The sequence below is a fragment of the Misgurnus anguillicaudatus genome, chromosome 14, assembly GCF_027580225.2.
Source record: "Misgurnus anguillicaudatus chromosome 14, ASM2758022v2, whole genome shotgun sequence".
Classification (NCBI taxonomy): Eukaryota; Metazoa; Chordata; class Actinopteri; order Cypriniformes; family Cobitidae; genus Misgurnus; species Misgurnus anguillicaudatus.
In genome coordinates, this window is record NC_073350.2 from 8065338 (window position 1) to 8089046 (window position 23709).

Sequence of the window (23709 nt, forward strand, 5' to 3'; positions counted from 1 at the left end):
TAATTTTTTGGACGTCATTTTTACGGGCAACATTTGACGTTTGAACTGGGTAATTTTTTGGACGTCATTTGGACGTCATTTTTACGGGTAACATTTGACGTTTGAACTTGGTAATTCTTTAGACGTCATTTTTATGGGCAACATTTGACGTTTGAACTGGGTCATTTTTTGGACGTCATTTGGACGTCATTTTTACGGGCAACATTTGACGTTTGAACTTGGTAATTCTTTGGACGTCATTTGGAAGTCATTTTTACGGGCAACATTTGACGTTTGAACTTGGTAATTCTTTGGACGTCATTTGGACGCCATTTTTATGGGCAACATTTGACGTTTGAACTGGGTAATTCTTTGGACGTCATTTTTATGGCAACATTTGACGTTTGAACTGGGTCATTTTTTGGACGTCATTTGGACGTCATTTTTACGGGCAACATTTGACGTTTGAACTTGGTAATTCTTTGGACGTCATTTGGACGTCATTTTTACGGGCAACATTTGACGTTTGAACTTGGTAATTCTTTGGACGTCATTTGGACGTCATTTTTACGGGCAACATTTGACGTTTGAACTGGGTAAATCTTTGGACTTCATTTGGACGTCATTTTTATGGGCAACATTTGACGTTTGAACTGGGTAATTTTTTGGACGTCATTTTTACGGGCAACATTTGACGTTTGAACTTGGTAATTCTTTGGACGTCATTTGGACGCCATTTTTATGGGCAACATTTGACGTTTGAACTGGGTAATTCTTTGGACGTCATTTGGACGTCTATGACAGGCCTATGTCTATATTACATGATTAGGCCTATAAAAATGTGTTTATTTACAAATATCAGCATTATTGTACCAACATGATTAATACTTACGAATAGTCTTTATTATTTATACAATACTGTTTTTTCTGCTTTCTTGAATTTTAAACAAATTAATCTAAATGTACACTTAAAAATCTGTAATTAAATGTGTAGTTCGTTATATTTAAAGTATATGACCATACTAACAATTTAACATGAAAATATTCACACATATTCTCATAACGTTGAGTTCATGGTATGAATGCAATAAGTGTGCCTTATATACAACGTGTGGCTGAGTGGTTAGTGAGACTTGCTTGTAACCCAGAGATCGGTAGCGCGAATCCCACAGCCGGCAGGAAATGGCTGAAGTGTTTCGGTGTTGCAATGGATGGGTGTAGTGCAAAGACAATCCTCTATTTTCGCTTTTTCTTACACGGAGGTCCTACGGATGTCAACTTTTAGACGTGCAGAAGACGTTGATAAAAAGACGTTGCCTGGCGTTACAAAACAACCCCTTTTATGGACCAGATTCAGACATCCAATAATTACATGAAAAAGACGTCATTCCGACGTCACTTTGCGCAGTGGGACTGTCTGTGTGCTTTTTATTATACTGAAATGCTTTTACAGTAATTATGACTGTTGCCACTTAACAGTCAAGGGCCAGATTTACTAACAGCTTGCGCCAGCGCAAACACTTCTTTCGCCATTATAAAAAAACTGTCAGGATTTACTAAAAATATCGCTGGAAAGACATGGGCGCAGTTGTTTTTGCGACTGACCTTATTGCATATGAATTTGAAGTTTCCTTTTCAGATGCAAAATTTATGGGAGGAGAGTATTTTTATGCAGCACCCAATGTGACTAAGGTTTTGAGCTTATCAGTAAACTGATATTTGTGGCAATATTTAACGCATTATAAACCATGTCTTAAACCCTACGCTAATTTGTGCTGCTCTTGTGTTGGTCATTATGGAAATGAGATTTGTGCACCTGAGCGCACTTGAAAGAGATTGTCAAAGTCAGTGCATATCAAATGAATCTAATGTGATTTGTTTGCAGTTCGTATTGTAATAGACGAGGTGACTTTTCATAAAGTCAGAGACGATGATGAGACGGCCAATCTAATCTGGAACGACTCCTCCGTGCAGCACGAGAAAATAGCTGAGCTCAGGAACTACCAGGTACCGCCACTGAATTTAATTTTTCTGCTAATAATGATAACATCTGATGGAACTGATAATGCAATATGCTGCTGATGTTTGCCTTTATTTTCCCTGGTTTGCTTAAGACGGTGACCTTCAGCACAACTTATAGGAACTTTCCAAAAATCCAGACATTTGCAGATTGATCAGCAATATTCATCTACTTTGCCTAACCATCATGGTCTACAGTATATTATAAAACGGACAGTTCTGGTTCTTCATTCTAATTGGTTGAAACGCGTTCTAAGCCTTTTTCAAGAGTAATACCCGTAAGACAGCTCGGGACAATTTTTTTGACAATGTTCCCTTCTCCTTTATTAGGGCTATAAAGCACCCCTCATTAACTGAAATATGAAACTAATATTTTAATGTTATTTCCCTCTTATAAAGGAGATTTTAATGTTTTAAGCCAGGGGTCTTCAATCCTGCAGAGTAAAATTGGTATGTAGCCTACATGAAGATGGCCCACCAGAAGAAAAATAATGAGATTGGACGCAAAAAATTATTTTAACCTTTTGACAAGTTTACATAAGTAGATGTAACAAAGCAAAATCAAAGTCTTTTAAAAGACCCCCTGATGTTCAAATCCCATTGGTTACAAGGGAATTACTGTAGTAGAGCATTCAGTGCTCCCATAGGAAAAAATCTCTTCAATACATTTCAATTGGTTCTCATGGACAGCAAAGAGATGATAAGCAAATACTTTTGTCTCCTACTTGTCAGGTTAATCTAAATTAATGTTATTTGTCGTACAAAAGCTTTAAACAGACCACAATGTGCAATTTGCTAAAAAGTTTTCCTTTCAAAGTCGCTCTTAAATCCTTTTTAGTTTTGCACATTTAGTACAGAGATGACAGGAAAGTACAGGGTGGAGAGAGGAAAACAGGACTGGGAAAGGACACCAAGCTGTGAGATTTGAAGTAAATAGCGACCTAAATATCAGTCAATTAAAGCTATTGTACAGCTTTAAAATCTGAAAAATACATGAAAATCTGACTTTTTTAATGTTTAAGCGCTATAATTGGGTCCCGAGTGCTTGTATTCACTTAGAAATGTGAAAAAGATCAACCCAGTAACTTAGTTTTGGTAAACGATTTTCTGCAAGCATGTGAAAAAGTAGCTCATTGAAATGTGGCTCCATTTGTGATGTCATAAGGGGATCTTATTATAATAATACCGCCCCTTAATCTGCACTATCCAACCACGACACTGCCATTTAGTGCAGAGAGAAAGATAGAAAATAATTGACAGCACAATTGAATTTCAATTACAACAAACCACCATCATTGTGATCAGTGTTAGCATTTCATCAGCTCATTTGCATTTTAAAGGACACACCCAAAACAGTACATTTTTACTCGCACCTACAAAGTGGAAGTTTTAACATACCATAACAAATTATATGTGGGGTATTTTGAGCTAAAACTTCACATATGTACTCTGGTGACACCAAAGATTTTTTTTTGCATCTTAAAAATTTTTTTGTGACTTGGCATTAGAGTGTGTTTTAAAGCATAGTGTTGTTGAGAAAAATGTCTGAGGATAAGAAAATGATGGCAATTTTTTGGGGAGGGGGATGATACATTCTTTAATAATGTAATTCTTCACGAATAAAACGACTTGTGAGAATAAGGTTTGGCTATAAACGTAACACTTTTTTAGAAAGTATTGCACAAATCCATCTTCCAATTTCAAGCAAATGTCTTTTACACTCAATGTATGTGATGCCATTAAAGCTCCATATTAAACATTATTGTATTGTGTTTTGTTTAGTGTGGCTAAGAGCTTGTTTTCATAAAGCGGCTCTGTTCAGTACGTCTGTTGAGCATTCACTGTCACATATCACAGGATTACAGCCCCAAAGAAAAATACCCCAAACAATTGGCTTTGACGCTCCGCTTTATGAAACGTTTTCTATTATGCTTATTATGTTTTTCTTTGGTCAAACCTTACACACTTAAAACGCTTGTTGTTTGTAAATTTTCTCTCTTGCTTGTCTTTGATTGGCTCGGCAGCCGAGTTACAGGTCATACGAGTCAAATTAATGGCCCGTTCAGCCTCATTTGCTGAAAGAATACAGAAAAACAACCCCCCGCCTCCCTCTGCCTTCGTCTTTGCATTCAAAGCAATTCATTCATCTGTCAGTACATACAACTACACAAGCTCTGATGCAGAACCAATTACCTTGGCCCTTAGAGTCGAAATTGATCGTCTTTTTTAGTTTTAAATTAAAAACAATGTGGGAAACTAAATAGGGGTTAAGAAAGGTCTGACAACCACCTTTTGTTTTGAGTCTGTAATTGGACATAAATGTCAAAATATTATAGTCTCAGTTCAAGACTTTGGCTGTAATGTTGTGCTTTTTTCGCTCAGAGGTGAATAACCAAGTGCCCTCTAACAGTATGATTATTTTCCTCAGAGGATAAACCATTTCCCGGGAATGGGTGAGATCTGTCGGAAAGACTGTTTGGCGAGGAACATGGCCAAGTAAGTTTGCAAACATGATACAGTACCAGATGCATGACTGATCGCAGCTGCCCCCCAAGCCAGGGAATGTTGCCTGTACTCATTTTAATGTCCTGTTCTGTTTTTAAGAATGATTAAAAGTCAGCCTCAGGAATACAGCTTCATCCCCAAAACCTGGATCTTCCCAGCTGAGTGCACTCAGTTCCAAAACTACGTCAAGGAGTTGAAACGGAAACGAAAGCAGAAAACATTTATCGTAAAGCCTGCGAATGGAGCCATGGGTCATGGGTAGGTTCAGTAGAGCAAACGTTTTGATTTCTATATGACTGAGTGTTAAATCGGTGGATTAGTGTTTCACAATATCGAAGGGCAATTTTTTTTTTTAAATTGACGAAATGTATTCGCAAAACATCAAAATATTCTTCTTCTTCATTTAGTCTTTCCACCATTCAAGCATCTGGTTAATCCATACACAAGTTGATCCACAAAATTTAAACCACACACAGGTTGGGGAGGGGCAACTTTTTTGGAGCTTTATTGAGCCAATCACGTGACTAACCAATAAAAATGCTGATTGGCTGAAGAAGACACCACAAAATTCACCTTCACCAATGGCCATCATGAGCTGTAACATGAAGGGCCCTATCATACAGCACAATGCGCGATGCAAGTGTCTTTTGCTAGTTTCAACCCGGCGCAATTAGCATTTTCATGTTTAGCACCATGTTGTTTAAATAGCAAATGCATTTGCTCACAAATGCATGGGCGTTCTGGTCTAAAAACGAGGTGTGTTCAGGCGCATTGCTACGCCATAGACTAACTAAAACCTGATCTAAGTCTAAAGTCATTGACGCAATATTGTTTTTGTTATTTAATGAGCACATTAGTAATATGTGCCTATAAACAGGACAACAATGCACGTTTGCTTATCACACACATGGATGCGCAGCAGCACACAAACGTTGACATGACGCCAGCGCTATTGACTTATAAAGGGGATGAAAGCTAAGACTCTCTTTGGTTTATTGCATGTTACGTCCAAAACACACCCATTACTCAGTAGGAGAATGGGAAAACCCCTTTTAGTTTAACCCCTTCTGTAATGTCATCTGGAAGTACAAACCTTACATTTGAAAGGTTTGTCAGTGGAGAGATGCTTTTGGCCCCAAATTGTCTGTTTATTCATCTTCTGGCAGAAGTTACCTGGATCATACTAACCAGCCAGCAGGGCCGACCCGTGGCATAAGCGAACTAAGCGGCTGCTTGGGGCCCCCCGTGGCCAACTATAGGCGCTTGGCTGCTTTTTTCAGTACACTAAAAGTGCTTTGATTGCTATGATACTTCTGATTTGTTGTCGTTGAACGATGCGCTGGTTGGTTGTTGTAATATTTGTCCCTCCTCCACTGTGATTGGACGGACGAGTGAGAAGTGACATTGATGAGCACAAAGTATAAAAATTTTCAACTATCGGTGCTCAGGGTTGAACTCGGAAAAACCCCACCAGCTGCTGGCGTTTTTGAAAAGAGCGGCGCTTACATTGGAAACAATTGAAAACATATGCCGGCCGCTGGCGTAAATGCCATGGTGTGCACTGTGCACGCCCCCTTAAAGTGCATGGTCCCAACCCCAGTCCTTATAATCACTTTAATATTACTCATAACCCAAGCCGTATTCAAACATACACTGAAGCTACGGTAAATGTATAACACAGTGGATGTGTTCATGGCTTTTTATTATCCTGTAGGTACTGTACTGTATAAACGTACCTATGTTTATACGCTATAGAAAGCCGGTACTTATTAAAATGAGAAGTCATCAAAAGATTGAGTTATTGTGGCACATTTGAGTAGCGAAAGAAGATCGTCTGTATGGCAGAGCCGAGATTGGAGATTAAATTTGAAAAGCGTAGCGTGACGCAGGAAATTAAGTTATATCTTCCTACGTAATTTATTTTTCAGGCCCAAAACTAAATGAATATTGTTTGTGTCTAAGCAGAGCCTTGTTAAAAAGTGTGGAGGCCTCAAAGACGAGATTCCCAGCACTGCCAAATTAAACAGTCGGCCAAAGTGGGTTTTGATTACCTGCCATAAGCCCTCATCAATCATGTCACGCAATTCAAACAACCCCATTATCCCGTACAACATAACGCAACGCAACACAAGCTACCGGATGCTAAACATACACCTAAGCCAAGCGTGGGAGCAGAGACTGCCGTCATTACCGACGAGATAAGAAAGGGTGACTAGAGACCCTGCGCTTGACTAAGACCCAAATTCAAATAGCAATTAATATTTAATTTTTAATTATAGAATAACTTATAAAACAAAACAGCTTTTAATGATAAGCGGTGATAAATGTGGCATTTCTTATTGAAAACAGAATGCAGTTGAAGTGCAATAAATTCTGCAGAACCCTTAGGAGTCACTTATTACACCAGCCGAAATGAGAGCCATTCACAGTAAATCATTTTTAACCATTTTAATTGGGAAAACTGAATGACTTGACTTTACGCTGGTCTTTATTTGGTTCTTGGTTTTGTTCATTATTTTGCAATTTTGCTCTTGTTTTAAACAAAATCAGAGGCCATAAAAAAATATTTCCTGTGTTTTCTACAACTATGGGCACTCTTATTAATTACTGTTACTTTTATAAATATCACTCGCATAAGCTAAATATTTTTGTGTCAGTTCCAGTCGCAATATTGTGAAAATGTGCAAAACCTGTGAAAATATTTTTTGTTTATTTAGCTATGAAATAAACCTCAGTAAGACAAAGGAGTCTAACATTTTAATCCAGTAATTTTTATTATTAAATTTTTTTGCTTCAGAATATTTTACATTTTAAGTTGGGTTATTTGTTTGTTTATTTATCTGCTAACAATGTTTACGTTAGTATATACAAATATATTAGCATGTGCCCTTAACGTGCAGGGTCATTGCACCTGATGGAATTTGTATATTAGCGGGCTTGCACACCAAAGCGTTTATGCCGACATGTTTCCAATTGTTTCCAATGGCAGCACGGTGCTTTTTTAAAAAAGCCAGCAGCTCGGGTTTTTTTCCTACACTGAGTGTAGAGAGTTGAAAAATATTCAACTTTGGGTGAAAAGCTCAGCTCGTCAATGTCACTCTCACTCGGCCGTCCAATTACAGTGGAGGAGGGGCGGGATAGACATCACAACAACCAACCGGCACATCGTTCAGCGACTAATAAACAAAGCAGAAGTATCATAGCAATTTTAGCAGCGTTTAATAGCTTTGGTGTCCACACCCCCTTAGATTATATGAAGAGTTTGGATCCATTTTGACTAATTTCAGTTAAAACGTGTTTTCTATACCAAGAAAGTGACCAGATGAAAACCATTATTTTCTGTTACAAACTTTCACATATCATCTTGAGTTTTAATAACATTAAAAATGTTGATGATGTAATACTGATTTTGGTGGTAACTCATTTTTTTTTTAATTGCATTTATCGCGTTTTGGAACCAAACTCTTCATATGTATTTGTATGTAATTTGTATGTAATCATACATCTTGAAAAGTGAGGCTAGCTGCAGTACAAGTCATAAACCCGCCCTTTCCATGCAAACAAAGGGGACCCGGCTCTAAATAAAAAAATTACACTTCCAATAAAATTTTCCGAAAGATGGTTTTGGTCTTTTTAGGTAGTTGTTATTATGTTGATTTATGTTCAATTGTTCATTTTTGTGATAAGTTTCATTTTAGCTAGTAATTTGATGTTATAGAAACAGGGCGTGTCTTTATGATTAACATTTGTGATTGACAGTTTCTCTGAGTGGACTCTTGGAGCTTTGAGGGAATATTGAAAATAGACTAACTATTCATTTTTGATTTCTGTGTTATTTCAAACCAACAAAATGAGTTGTATATAACTGTAACATCAAACGAGACGTTCAAGGGGCGTGTTTGAATTGGGCGCACAAGCGTTTATGCAGATGTTTAATATCGCGGCTCCTCCTCTGGCTCCACGGACGACTCCTTCTGCGCATGTCCTGACTCCAAACTGACATTTTTACATAACACAGCAGCGCCCATGGTCGGACAGTTTTGCCTTCAATTCATTACAATGGAAGGAAACGACGCCGCGTCGTCCTTCTTTTTTTACAGCTTATGGTGCAAAGTAAAGTGTTAATTCTGCCTGTAGGCAAAATTGTGCACAAAACAGTCCAACTGGATGATGTCAAGCTGCATTTGTAGTTCTAATACAAAATTAAAGCATTAAAAATCACACCATAGAGGTGCAGGTAGTAGGGTTGTGCCGATAGACGATACTATTGACGATACTCAGACATATGCACGATAGTGGTCCTTTATGAAAATTGTTGGCATGTTTGTCCATTTATAGTTTTAAATTATTATTATGCTATCATCAAAGTTTCTGAACTTGTAATGCGCACGACTCGAACTCTTCTTCGCACCTGAGCTTGTAATACGCGCATCAATGACGCCCATTAATGGCATCAGGTTTAAGAAGGTTGCGGTGCGACAGTGTTGCCAGCTGCCCTTAGAGTAAATCAGCTTCTTTTGGTCCACCAATCCTGTGGCTTTTTATAAAAAATAAACAAATAAATAACTATTGGCCCACCCCTGGATGCCATTGGCAATCTCACAGGCAGATGGTAGGACGATCTTACTATGGGGTATCACGCAACACTAGGTCAAAGATAGCAAATGCATTAAAAAAATGATAGGAAATGACAGCACATTCATTTGCACATACTCGCAAAATAATAACAAAAGTAGAGGGGCAAAAGGATTGATGCAAGCATTATAGTTCGTTAAAACTAGAAAAAAAATAATACAATACATATTATAGATGGAAATAACAAGGATAGATCCTTCTGAACTGAAAAAAGTTTTTTCCATCTATAATTATGTATGGTGTTATGCATTTTATAGCCATTTCTCCTGTAAAATATCTATACCCACTTTTGGAAACTTTAAGTAAACAAAAAATCAAATGTCATCAGGGCCAAAAGTGCAAATATTTGAAAAACAGCCAACCACACGATTGCTAAAAGCATTCAGCTGTGTTTCGGTTAGCGCCGACCCTCCACGTCTAATTGCACCAAGAACAAACCGACAAATTCAATTGCAATATTTATCAGCTGACACGGCTAACAAATGAGCTGTGATGACCGTGCCCTCTTTCGGCAGCTCAGGGGTCTTTGGAAAGTTGGCGTCTCAGGTAAACGTTGAGGCCACATGCAAAGAGGAGGAAGAGAAACATGTAACTAATTAAGTCAATGCAGACCTAAGGCCGTATATTTTACTCTCCAAACAGGTTTTTCTAAGGCCCCTTTGTTTGTAAAACATCCAAACTTCACTTTTTCACATGTTTGGCATTTGCTGGCATGTCGTCGTCGTCTCTATGCTATAACAGCAAAGTGCCGGTGACCTGCTCAAGCTCAAAATGAAAGGAAATAAATGGTGGCAGGACTTGAAACAGACCAAGACGTCTGGTCCTATTAACCTGGCCCTAGTCAGGCTCTGGGAACCAGTGATATAGACAGCACTGTAATAAAGCCGCTGTTATGCTTCAAAGCCTTGCACAGTAACACATTCTAAAATATATGTATGCAGCACAGTTTTGATTGGCTCACTAACAAAACCTTATGAATTTCTGTCCTAGGATATCTCTGATTCGGAACTACGAGAAGCTTCCGATGCAGGATCACTTCATTGTGCAGGAATATTTAGACAAGCCCTTTCTCATGGAGGGCTACAAGTTTGACTTGAGATTCTACATTCTCGTCACTTCCTGTGACCCTCTGCGTGTCTTCCTTTACAATGACGGCCTGGTACGGATGGGTACGGAGAAGTATCACACGCCCAATGAGTCGAACCTGGTGAGTCAGATGAGCTGGGATCAATTCAGGCTGATTTGTGTGTGAAACCATTCTTACCTAACTGTCTACACTGCAAAAAAATGACTTTCATACTTAGTATTTTTGTCTTGTTTTTAGATAAAAATATACAATTTAAAGGTGCAGTGTGTAGATTTTAGCGGCATCTAGCAGTGAGATTGTGAATTGCAACCAACAGCTCAGTCCACAGTTCATCGAAACGCATAGAGAAGCTACGGTAAACTCCACAGGACAAACATGTTGTCGTCTAAGACAAAATACAGTAGTGTCAAAATGCGCCCTGTATAGCCGTTTATGCCTTAAGGGTTACTGTAGAAACATGGCGGCACAAAATGGCGACTTCCATATAGGGGGACCCGAGGTGTATGGAGATAAAAACTGATCATTCTTAAGGAAAAAACACATAACAGTTCATTATGTAAGGTCTTTAGACACCACTGATAATATAGATATGTATATAATATTGCATTTCTGTTATTAGATCCTTCTAAAAGTAACACTGCGCCAGCGTTTTTTTTAAAAGTTGCCAGCCAGCGCTAGTATTTTTTATGAATTTCACAAAAGTTTAATGCTTTTCAGAAAATGTTCTTCTTAAAATATATAAACATGCAATATATCAAATGAAAGAACAGACCCTAAAAGTTTCATCCTAGCTTCATTAGTTCTCTTTTTATCACCTCTCAAATATGGGTAGGTTTCTTCAAAAACACACAAAAACTTGAGCAAAAAATTTGTGAAGGACTTTTGTTAGAGATCAGATTCAGAGCGATGATCAAAACGTACACGGACATGCAGCTGCTTGCCCTAGGGCGATACTTCTGGGTTTTAAGTTGCGGAAGTGGTGGATAATAGCGGTATTGCGGAAAGGTGGATAATACTCGTCATTGGCAGGGACGCGTTTTCTCATAGAGGCTGTTTACACTTGGCACAAACATGTGCCCTCGTCGATCGGATCACAAGTGGACGACGTTAATGCCAGGTGTAAACGGTGTTCAAAACGTTTTGAGCTCGTCCACTTTCGACCACTTTCAACCACATTCAGAGGTGGTCGAAACCACTTTCGATCGGATCGCTTTGGAGTTGCGGAACGCACATGTGGTTGAATGCGTTCGAACAGCATCACGCGACCGCCTTCTCTCCGCCCATTTATCTAATCTGAGGTAATAAACACAAGTTTTACGTCTTTTTTGACTTCTGGCGTGAACATTCAGTGAACAGCGCTATTTTTAGCCTTTCATTGATAAAACTAAGCGGCTGATCTCCGTAGTTTCGTTTTGAAAGCGTGTGAAAGTTGCGCGATCCTATTTCATCAATTGCGCTGAAAATTCAAAGAAAGCTCTTACATACTCATGTACAAAACACTGTGCAGCATGTTTAGTTGCTAAACAAGCAGTGCACTCCGACATAATATTTAGTTTGCGTCCATATAAACTCATAATTACTCCCGCTCGTCTTTGAATGACAGCAGAGAGACTCGCCCACCGTCTAACAGACCACCCCCTCACAGTATTCAGGACAGAAGCGGTCGAAAGTGGACAAAAGAGATCGATTTAAATACCAGGTGTAAACGTGATGTGTCTCTCTCGTCCACTTGTGAACCGATCAATGAAAACACGTCTTAATACCAAGTGTAAACAGCCCCTTAATTGACGAGATAACTCGTCAATAGCAGAGAAATAGTTAAGCGCAAATTCACTTCAATCGAATATTTGTCTAAAAACACCACTCATTCTTAGGTCATTTTGCTCATAAAAAATGCATCTTAATTTAAAGGGACACCCTAGAGGTAAACATTTGATTTTTACCGTTTTGGAATCCATTCAGCTGATCTCTGGGTCTGTTGGTACCAATTGTAGCATAGCTTAGCATAATCCATTGACTCTGATTAGACCTTTACCATCGCGCTCAAAAATAACCAAAGAGTTTCTATATATTTCTTATTTAAAACTTGACTCTTCTGTATTTACATCGTGTACTAAGACCGATATAAATGATGTTACGTAGCGCACGAAAATAATCCCCTTGGTAACTTTCAATAGCAGGGATTATTTACCGGAACTGCGTAATATCACTATACCTGCTGCAGCCATATTACGGCAGCAAAGTCCCTAATTATTACGCCGCAATGAGAGGGGAGCTAGGGGACTCTAGGGTAGCTAGAAAGTTAGCCTATTTTCAAAAAAAGTGGAGTGTCCCTTTAAGATTATTTTTTTTAGATATTTGTACGGAAAACAGGACAAAATAACTAAGAAATTCATTTCTTGCAGTGTATAGCTTACTTGGTAGAGCATTGAATTAGCAACGTAAAATCATGGGTTCGACCCAAAGTCGCATATAAATGTGTTTGTCAAACTCATATAAATGTAATGTAATGTGTATTGTTCACAAAAACATTTTTGAATAAATTGCTAAATGAAAAATGTAAACTTAGTTCTACTTGTGCCTAAAGAATGACACCCATTACGGCATAGTGCTATAACACTTTGCCTTTTTACGATATTTAAAGTGGACAAAAATTTATTTTTTATGTATTTTACACATTTTGTTCAAAAAAGACTTTTGGGTTTGTTTGTTTGTATCTGTAACACTTTACAATAAGGTTGTATTTGTTAACATTAGTAAATGCTTTAGCATAAACCAAGAAACAACAATACTTCTACAGCATTTATTAATTTTAGTTCATGTTATTTTCAGCATTTACTAATATATTATTACATTGAAAAACTGTAACTGTTAACATTTAGTATGCACCGTGAACATGAACAACTATATTGCCATTAACTACCATTAAAAATAAATAAATAAATAAAATTTAGGGCTGCACGATTTGGGTAATTTTTCCCATTGCGGTTATTGATGCTAATATTGCGATGTGCGGTTTAGTGATAATGCTAAAATGTGTATTTGTAAAACTAGAAATGTTTTCGTATTGCCACGTGATGTAGCAACTGCTCAGTGTCAGTAATCCTAAATCCAAAATACTGCCATACAACAGACGTAGAGGTTTTTTTTATCTATCAGATCACTGTATACCTCCTCTGCATCCATCTTTGCTCTGGTATTTCCGTGTTGCGCACACACAAGTGACGACACACGCCACACACGTGCATGCCACACGTGCACTGCCTTTTTTGTTCGTTTTTCTTTTTTTTTAAACAGCAAGGAAAATCATCAAAGTGTTATCAGAAAGTTTGTGTTAACAAGTCCACACATTTATTTATTTAATATAATTGCAACATTTTGCTGTCATATAATCGCACAGGCTGACATCGCGATTGCGATGCGATTAATTGTGCAGCACTAATAAAATTAAAATTAATAAAAGGCTGAAAAACTATATTGCTTATTATTAGTTCATGTTAGCTAATGTATTTACAAATATTAACAAATACAACCTTATTGTGTTACCTTTAGTGTTACCTTTGCATCAAATAAAATATTGCAACTTACTGTTTCACCGTCTAAATATGATGATTGTGTTGTTTTTCTTTCAGAGCCAGCTCTACATGCACTTGACCAACTACTCGGTCAACAAACACAACGAAAACTTTGAGCGGGACGAAACGGTGGACAAAGGCAGTAAGAGGTCCATCGGCTGGTTCACCGAATTCCTCCGAACCAACGATTATGACGTGGCCAAATTCTGGGGAGACGTATCGGTGAGTTGAATCATTGCCTTTCCTTTCGTAAGACTCACTGACTTCAGTTTAACCAATTTTATTATATTTTCTCTTTGGAAGCGAACGTTTTTTTTTGTCAGTGTGACACCTATGCCCTTATCTTTCTCCTTTTTCTGTTTGCGGTACCTCTTTATTCTCGCTGCCAACCACCCACTCCTGACTTTTCATCTTTGTAAATTGAGAGTTCATCCGCTCTCCTCATGTCTGTGTTTGCTGACGTTTTTGCCAAATGCGTGCACAAGAGTCGCAATTTACCCAGCATGCCTTTCCTTGTAATCCAGTCGCCCCTTTATTGGCTTACAGGTGTTGATATTACACTTTCCTTATTACCCAAGTCGTTTCTCTGATATTAAAGCAGGTCACATCTCCTGATAACGTATTATAAATTCTTATTCAAGTGTCGGATCAGGCGCACATATACCTTCTGTTCTCGCCGGAGGCCGCGTGCTGGGTTCTTCTAACCTCTTTCTCCTTAACTGTACATTAGGGGACTGCCGGTTATCTGCCTATTATACTTCATCACTGTCTCTGTTTAATCATGCACGGAGACCGGCGGCCTGCCAGAGCCGTGATAAGAGTACGGCAGCTAATATAGTCCGTCTGTTCCTGTCGACCTGTGATGGGTTCCTGACTTTTCGTGGCAGACTGTCAGTCTTTGACCTATCATGTCTCTTTAGGGAGTTGGGATGTTAATGAGTCCTTCATATGGGCTGTTTGCATGTTAACACCCTAGCGGGATGTTTAGCAGTTCACTCAATGAAGCATTCGGGCGACATTATTCTTGTTAACAAAATTGCAGGCAAAAATGTTTGACAAGAAAATGATGGTCTTTATGAGGTGGTGTATACACAACATACATGCATAGATAATAAAGCAAATGTACATGTGATCCTGAACTAAAGATACATTAGAATATATAACTCACAATGGGAATGTGGCATTGCCATAATAACATAATATTAAACATGTGATGCAAAAAATTTAACTAATTCACAGAAAACCTAGTAACTTCAAAAGAGTAAAGTATTTAATGTTACAGGATCTTAGAAAATTGTATGTATTTTAGCCATTTTAGGGTAAAATGGACTAAACTTCCAATGACTTTGACATAACAAAAATACTGAACATTTTGTTCAAAAGACCAAAGAATACCCAAACCACAAAATGTGTTTCTTATGTACTTTTCCTACAGTATATAACCAAAATGTGTTTATTTGTTTGCAGGAACTGGTGGTAAAGACCCTGATAGTGGCCGAGCCACATGTGCTCCACGCCTACCGCATGTGCCGCCCCGGCCAGCCACCAGGGAGCGCCAGTGTCTGCTTTGAGTTGCTGGGTTTTGACATCATCCTTGACCGCAAGCTGAAACCGTGGCTGCTGGAGGTCTGTTCTACTCAATCAACCTTTCAAAAACACATTTCATCTCATTACTCAAGTTAAACTATGAAAACAAGGTCCATCTTAAATGGCTGATTCTGGATGGGATGTCAGCTCTGTTACAAAACCTAGTGAGGCTTGCTCAGACATAGACAACTACTTTCTAAGGCTCATAAGCAGGTCAGAACGTAATGCATTTTAGCATGGTTGAGTTAAACTTACAACATCACACAAATAGTGCATTGATGTGAGCATGTTGCTATGCTAATGATGCAACACATTTGCTTTTTAAGCATAAAATACATGAGTTGTTTAGTGGAAACTTTACTTGTTGCACAATGTCATTTTTTGGTGAATGGAAAACATTCAACTTGGTTTCGTTAAAGATGTCTTGTGATTTGAGTTTCACCATAACGTTTCTTTTAAAGCAGCTAATCAAGAGCGCCTCCCTGAAAGCTGATCTAAATAGGCAGTTGTTTGTGTGTCTGAAACCGCTTGGTTCTTGAGAAACTGGGATTTGGCTTTTCTTTTGTTCTGTTTCTCATTTTCATTTGCTTCTGCGGTGCTGTTTTGCAGTTTTGGATGACAGTCATCTAAACATTTTCCAGTGGTTCCCAAAGTCGTTCCTTTAACTTGACAAACATAAAAGTGTGTTTTTCATGGTCATTACTTAATTGAAAACATCTCTTATGGAAACCACAATTGTTGGTAAATGATACAGAAATTAAACTAGGACTCAATATTGAAGATTTTTTTCCAAGTGAGCCGGTCGGGGCCTGTTTTGTTACTATTCATGGAAACTTCTTTACGTTAACTGAAATAAAAACAATATCATTTAAAATGATCTAAACTAAACTAAAATAATTTTTTTTAAACGAACATGAAAATTTCATTGACCGCAGTGTATATTTTTTATTAAATGTAAAACATAAATAATTTTGGTGCATATTTTTTAAATCCTCGAAGAAGAGGTCCTTCCATTCAGAATTTAGAATCGGACCTGGTTGTTTTATTGAGTTCATAGGTCAGTCAGGCCATTCCTACACTCTTAGCTCTTTCCCCGCCAGCATTTAAAAAAAAAGTTGCCAGCCAGCACCAGAATTTTTTATGGTTTTCACAAAAGTTTAATGCCTTCCAGAAAATGTTCTTTTTTTAAATATATAAACACACAATATATCAAATGAAAAAACAGAACCTTCGCTTTAAAAAAAGCGTTTCATCCTACCTTCATTTGTTCTCTTTTATCACCTCTTAAATATACGTAGGTTTTTAAAAAATACCACATTTTGTGTAAAAAAGCTGAGATAATTGCTTTTTTTAAATGCTTTAATAGCGATTTAGAGTGATAATCAAAACATATACAGATTTTTTACAGTTTGGCCTTATGCTGCGTTCACACCAGCCGCGGTAGAGGCGTCAAGCGCAAGTGAGGCATTTAGCGCGGTAGATGCGAATCCGCCTAATTCGTGTGTCTAGTTTTCCCGAATTACGTAAATTGAGCATTGCCGTGGGAAACACGCAAGTTGAAAAATCTGAACTTTGGCAGAAAATCGCGCCGCGTTAACCAATCAGGAGCTTGCGCTAGTAGTGACATGATTACAAGAAGCGAGCCTAGTCACAGAAGCCCTTCTCATTACGCAAATATCCGTGTGAATGTCTCTAATGACTAGAATTTAACGTGCGACTTTCACGTGAGAATGAAGCGAATAAAATCAAAATGTTGAAGTGTCCAGCTACGAGCGCGTTTTTGCCGCCTCTGCTGCATTGGGTGTGAATCCAGCATTAGTGGATGCTTCCGGGTTTTATAAGTTGTGTAAGAGAGCTAACCTAGTGGATAATAGCAGAAATATGGATTGCCGTAAAAACTTGTCAATTGCAGGGAAATAGTTAAGCATTCGTGCAGTCTTTTTTTAAATTATTCAATTCAATTTTATTTATATAGCGCTTTGTTTAATTGTTCCAAAGCACGGAACACAGAAAAATAAGAGAACAACAAAAGTTGCAAAGTACAGCGGCTAAGATTAAACCCTACTAGTGAGCGGAGTAATAATGTAACCTATAGATAAAAGTTCCAATAAAAGTTAAGCTAATGTCAGCTGACTCCCAAGAAAAAAAAACCTGGAGAGAGAGCCAGACTTAGCTGATACTATAGCAGATATACTATATATTAAAGGTCACGTTCTTCCTGATACCATTTTTTAAACCCTTTGGACTACAGCTCTCTATTTCCTGCTTTAATGACGTCAGTAAAACAGTTCATTGACTAAACTCCGCCCACATGAATACGTCAGTCACCAGCTTTGGCTCAAACGGCTCTGCTAAGCTAAGCTGCTATCGAATCACAGCACACTAAACAAACTACACAATCAGAACTTGTTACGTATTTCTAAAGCAGGGACTTCACATAACAAGGAAGACATCAGCCTGTTTTGAGGACAGTAAAAACAGCGGTATATAGATAAGTAAATTGTGTGAAAAAAACCGCTTTTTTACACGTGAAACATGAACACATGTTATATTGCCCACTATAAACACAATCAAAGCTTCAAAATCACAGACAGAACGGGAGCTTTAAATACTATTACATTTTTATGGGAATTAAACAATTTACAAATTTAAATTAAAAGTTACAAGAAGAGGTTGGTTGTCGCTGGGCAGACTTAGGCGATCCAGAAAAAAAATTATGTAAGGAATAATTGACGACCGGCCGTTGAATTATAAGAAAATAATGCACAACCAAGCTGGTAATGCGGCACGACGCGAAGCTGAGCATTCTTTTCAAATAATTCAAAGGACCAAAGTCAATTATTCCTCTTATACCACTGTTACCACAATCATTGCTCTGGTGCCTATTTTTAAGACATTTGACAAGTTAGGTGTTTGGTTTACAGAAAAATAATCGACACCCATAGAACATTTCTCAACCAATTAGAAAAAAAAAAACATTCAACAGGCATGTGGAATAAATATTAATATTTTACAGCTGTGATACCATAGAGGAACCCCTTTTTGGTTCTCAGAGAACCTTTCAGACAAAAAGGACCATTTCTTGCTTATCTTTTATAATCTGCAGACCATTTTTCAACTACAAAAAAGGTTTTGTGCAACAGAAAGGTGCGGTGGATGTTAACTGTTCTTCATGGAACTAAACGGCCCGACAAAGAACATTTTAAGGAAAATATTTATTTTTAAGAGTATAGGTTGTGTGCTCACCAAAGCAATTTTGGCTACAGTCATACTGGAAATGTAGAATTTAAGCCTCTCTGAACTGAATACCCTTTTTAAAACATTCTTTAGGCTTAAATATGTCAAATTTATAGTTGTTTTTGGCTCACAGATTACGGCCACCTTGTGAATTTTAAGGTTCCTGTACGACAGCATATATAAAGACGTAAATCACAACACATGGGCTAAGTGCGCCTACACCACTCGCCCGAGTAAAAACAGACATTCTCCTCACTGTCATCTGACAGACAAGCTGCAGAAATGTAGGTCACAACCGAGGGTTAAGATGGTTTGGATGCAGTCGTTTGTACGTGAGGACTCTGAGTAAAGTCCCGTTTGCCCTTCCACAAATCTCCATGTCAGGTTTTCCAGATCACCAGCACGTCTGTGCAGCAGTTAAAGCATGACCTAAATCTTTTAACCCAAACTTCTGGCTGCCGCTTCCCACTTACCATCTGATTCTGGGATGTAAAATACTCCGGGATGATTATTTTTCTTGCTGCTTGGTTAAATCCCCAGAATATTTTTTTTAAAACCTCAAGATGTAATTTTATTTCGGGCTTTTTGCCACTTTTATTTGTACAGACAATAGAGAGGAGATAATGTTGGGAATGGGATAATGTTGCAAGCCAGATTCGAACCTGCATATGGCAAAATTTTTGTATATGTTTATTTATTGTTTCAAACCAAGGCACTATGGTGTTTGACGTCGGGTTTCATGACCGTCTGATATCGAGTGACGGCAGTTCTGGGCTGTATGTACGTCTCTCTGCAGGTTTAGGAGGAGAACACAAACTGTGGCGGTAGACGCAGTCGTTCGGCTTCGGTGATAATGATCCCTCGGTGCTACTAGCAGCCCGCCACAAGCTCCCATCAATTAACATAGCACAAGCTCCTCGCTGAGGGGGAAAAAAGCTGTTTCTTTTTCACGCTACATTTACGAAGCGAACATTTATTTCCGATTTCAAGTGATTAGTCAAGACACATATCTACACTGCAGCGTTTGACAGAGAGGCAGGAGGTGTGAGTTTCGGCTGTCTGTTCTCTCATGAAAGTTTCAGAGCCGACTGTTCTGCTCTTTAGTGGATAAATATTAAAAATCACCCGGTATTTCTTCCACTTTATCCTCTGCTTCATTTCTATTTTGATATCTTTTGTTACCCTATTTGTAAAATCCAAGTCTAAAGTCTCATAATCTAAAGCATCAAAGTTTGATTCCAATCGTTGATTTCACAAATTCAATTTCATTCACAAATTTTTCTTCGTTTCATGTTAAAAGATTTTACGAAAAGCACTGGCCTTTCCAATATTGAGGGCCACTTTAAATGTTTCAATGTTCAATGTTTCAAAAAGTCAATGTTTTTTTTTTATATTATATTATATTTTATATTTTTTAATTTAGCACTGATATGTAAAAATCTATGTAAGACCTAAAACACAACATTTAAATTGACTCTAAAATTCAAACACACAGCAAAAACACATCAGCTATATAAACATTCACAAACAAACACATTTAAACACACGCAGCAAAAATGACTCATTACATGTTGTTAAAACAATGCCTGATACACACATCATTAAAATGACTAACGCACACACTTGAACCCTGCTGAATGCTTAAAGAAATCATTTAGCCTAAACAAACACGCGCTCAAATGTGCAATATTGAAACGGCAACATGCTGGCTAAATGAACACTTAACGCACACATTTGAATACACAAAAGCCCACTGTTAAAACGCGCTTAAACGTGCATTGCTATAAAAACACACAGGCACGCACTCAGATGCTCATTATTGAAACACCAACACATTAACACGCACATTTAAAAACACACTTTGGCTAAATAAACACTTAACGCATGCAGTCGAACACACACACACACACACACAGACACACACACACAGACACACACACACACACACACACACACACACAGGGCTATAGCAGCACTTTAGTTCTGGTCGGACAGCTAATGTTCTGGTGCTTTTGTTCTGATCTTATCTCTTCTGTGGGTTTTTATTTCCCTTCCATTGGCATTCAAAACATTCGAGCCATTGATACAGGCAGGGACACAAACATGGAAATCGGAGAAACCTCACTTTCTTTAGCTCGCCTCACTTCTCCCGCCGTACGCGTAGAGGCACCATTGTCCACGTCTTCACCGGAGAGCATCATTAACATGTTCATCTGGGTGCTGCTGGGAAGATTTGGACACTATACAGGGTCAGAATTTTTATTGAGATAAACAAAGTCACTGTTTGTTTTTATATCTGTCTATATGACAAGTCATTGGAAAGAAGGTGTTTGGTGACATTAGGCTTCAAAGAAAGTTTAGAGCAAATGTTGACATCGTAAACTACAGCACTGCACAAGAGAGTACAGAAACTTTTCCCACACTTCAAGCACTGTTCTTTACACTCTCAGATTCTAATTGATTTAAAAATCGACCCTTTACGACTGGTTTTTACACAAAATGGTGTAAATGTACAGTAAAACGCTGTAATGAAGTGAAGCTGGTTATATTCTAAATCTGTTTTTACACAGATGGACCAGAAGTAATCTGAACCAATGTCTCGTGGGTTTAAGCTCATTGCCAGGACTGCGCCTGCAATAAGGGCAACTTAAGAAAAAAACAAATTGACTTTATTTTGCGTTTAGCTCTAATGGAGGTTTTGTCCTTGACACTGTTGGTTTGGGAAGCAGCGAGCATCCAGAGACAAGAAGTACTGTAGTTGTCACGTGTGTGTCAAGCACAGGTTAAGCAGAGCTTTAAGAGCTCATCTGCTCATCTATTCACTTGCTTCATTTTCTATCCGTCTGTCTTTCTTTAATTCACAATTTTTAGGAAACGTCTTTTCTTTTAGCAGCTGTCCATCATTTTACTGCCAGGCCTGAGTTTTGAGATGAAATGTGCAGCTATATGGATGTTAGACAACTACAAGTCATATAGGCTCAAAAAGTGTGAGCGCTTTCTGGCGCAATTTAAAATTGGATTTGTTTGTTTTGAGCACGATGACCAGCTCGAAACAGAACATTTTGTTGATCCAAATTGGAGTTTGGATCGGGACTACCTGTTTGCTTGGCCAATGACAACAAGGGGTTTGAAAACAGCGATTGTTAATAGTTACACTTTACATCAGTGTTTCTCAAACTTTTTCAGCCCAAGGACCACTTTATCTTCCAATTTTGTTCTGAGGACCACCTAACAGAATCTCACTTTAACACTCCCCCAAAAAACAACAAAATAGGAAGGATAAGCTAAGTTTAAGTTTAATATGCAACTTTCAAGTCAAAAACTAATTTTTTAAACTCAAATGCAATGCTATGTTATTATATGAATTTTATTTCATTTGAACAAGTAAATGTGAAATGAGTTACAGCTTAATATGAACAACAAACTGCACATGTGAAAAAAATGCAATTAAACATACTATAACAGCCTAGGTCCAACTTAATGTCATTACAAAGAGCCATTAGTTTAAAACTGAGGTGGTGGGTATATGAAGTCTATGGTTGTAACTATTGTAACAATATAATACTGAAAAAAATGTTCCCCTTAATGTCCAAAATCACTGAAATTACAGGGATTTTACACATGAAACAAAAAATAGTACATTACAAAACTAATAGATCTGTGGATTTTAGCTGCTTTCAGTTGACGCTTGATCTTTTCTTTTGACTCCTCTTTGGTTTAGCCAACCGATAAATTTTTACGTTATTAAAACAGAATGGCAAGAACTGATATCACAGTTTCGCAAGTGCATTAAAAATCTACTTAAATAAGTGACGATTGTATAAACACTTGCCTAGTTAAGGTCATCTTTTGGCGGACCACTGGGGGGGTTTGGTGGACCACTAGTGGTCCGCGGACCACACTTTGAGAATTACTGCTTTACATTTATTAAAGAGCAACTATTGTCCGAGTCACGATGTTACATTTCCTGTGTAAGAGTGTATTAGTACACATTAACAATATGAGGAGGTAAATACCCCAAAATAAACAATGATGCAAGTTATCGTCTCCAACGTAAATCTCTTTTCTTGGACTGGAACAAACGCACGTATTGTAGGCAACAGTTTACTTCCTGGGTCAGATGACGTGAACATTATCACAGACTCACAGCCTGTAAGTTAACTTCTGTTAGCATTGCATTGTAAGCGAATCTTTCAAATATGGTAAAGAGTGTCACATTTCTGGATGACGTCCAATCAGGCCAATCACAACGTACAGATTAGCTGGCCAATCAGGGACACAGAGTTTTTCAAATCGATGAGTTTTTAACCATAAACAATGTAAACACATTATACCAAATACACAAAATAACATTGTTTTTGGCAATGAAATAGGTGCACTTCAAACAAATCAAATTGCAAGAGAATTCGGTTTGCGATACACTGACTGGTGTTTAGTTTGGGTATTTGTACCACCATGTGGTTTTTTGTTGCAACGACTGCAGAACTATTTAAGTTATACAAGGTAATATTAAACCTTAAGAAAGATACGTGTCAAAAACTTTCTTGTCATCAAAAACTAAAAACCCTATAAACACCTTTTTGAAATTTTTACATTTACTTACTAAAGGCTTCAATTTTTTAAGCGATGTGAAATTGGTTTTGCACATTAAGAATTTATGCATGAAACAGAATTTTCTAAACCCCCAACTTCATTAAGATTTCTCATAGGATGATCATAAATTATGCAACACATGCATCATAATATCAGATGTTTGCTTTACCATATATGTGTCTTTATATTTTCCGTGGGCTTCAAAAGTCTGAGCCAACCTTGAAAATCTGATATTCAATAGCTAGTTTTAACCTGGAAAGGACCAAAGAAACCAAAGAATTAAGTTAATGTTACTAATTAATTTAACACTAACTAACTTATGTTACTGTGTGTTGCTCATTTGTACAAAAAGTCTGATTTCTTAAGTCCATTGGCGCACACAAGCTGATCTTTTGGACATCAGGTATTGCACAAACCTGTGGCATCCATGCCAGCTTGAGTTAATTCATGTTAATTTTTCAATTCAACTCTTTACACAAATTGTTATGCTGA

The 23709-nt window shown here is 37.8% G+C and overlaps 1 protein-coding gene across 1 annotated transcript in view; it reads left to right on the forward strand.

Annotated features, from left to right (window-relative positions):
* Window positions 1-23709, forward strand: part of ttll7 (tubulin tyrosine ligase-like family, member 7) — a 115575-nt gene that overhangs the window by 20349 nt on the left and 71517 nt on the right. Inside the window, exons 4-9 of the mRNA XM_055183322.2 lie at window positions 1865-1986; window positions 4427-4494; window positions 4603-4761; window positions 10129-10345; window positions 13858-14022; window positions 15268-15426. Coding sequence (XP_055039297.1) covers window positions 1865-1986; window positions 4427-4494; window positions 4603-4761; window positions 10129-10345; window positions 13858-14022; window positions 15268-15426 — 890 coding nt within the window. The remainder of the gene's footprint in view (window positions 1-1864; window positions 1987-4426; window positions 4495-4602; window positions 4762-10128; window positions 10346-13857; window positions 14023-15267; window positions 15427-23709) is intronic.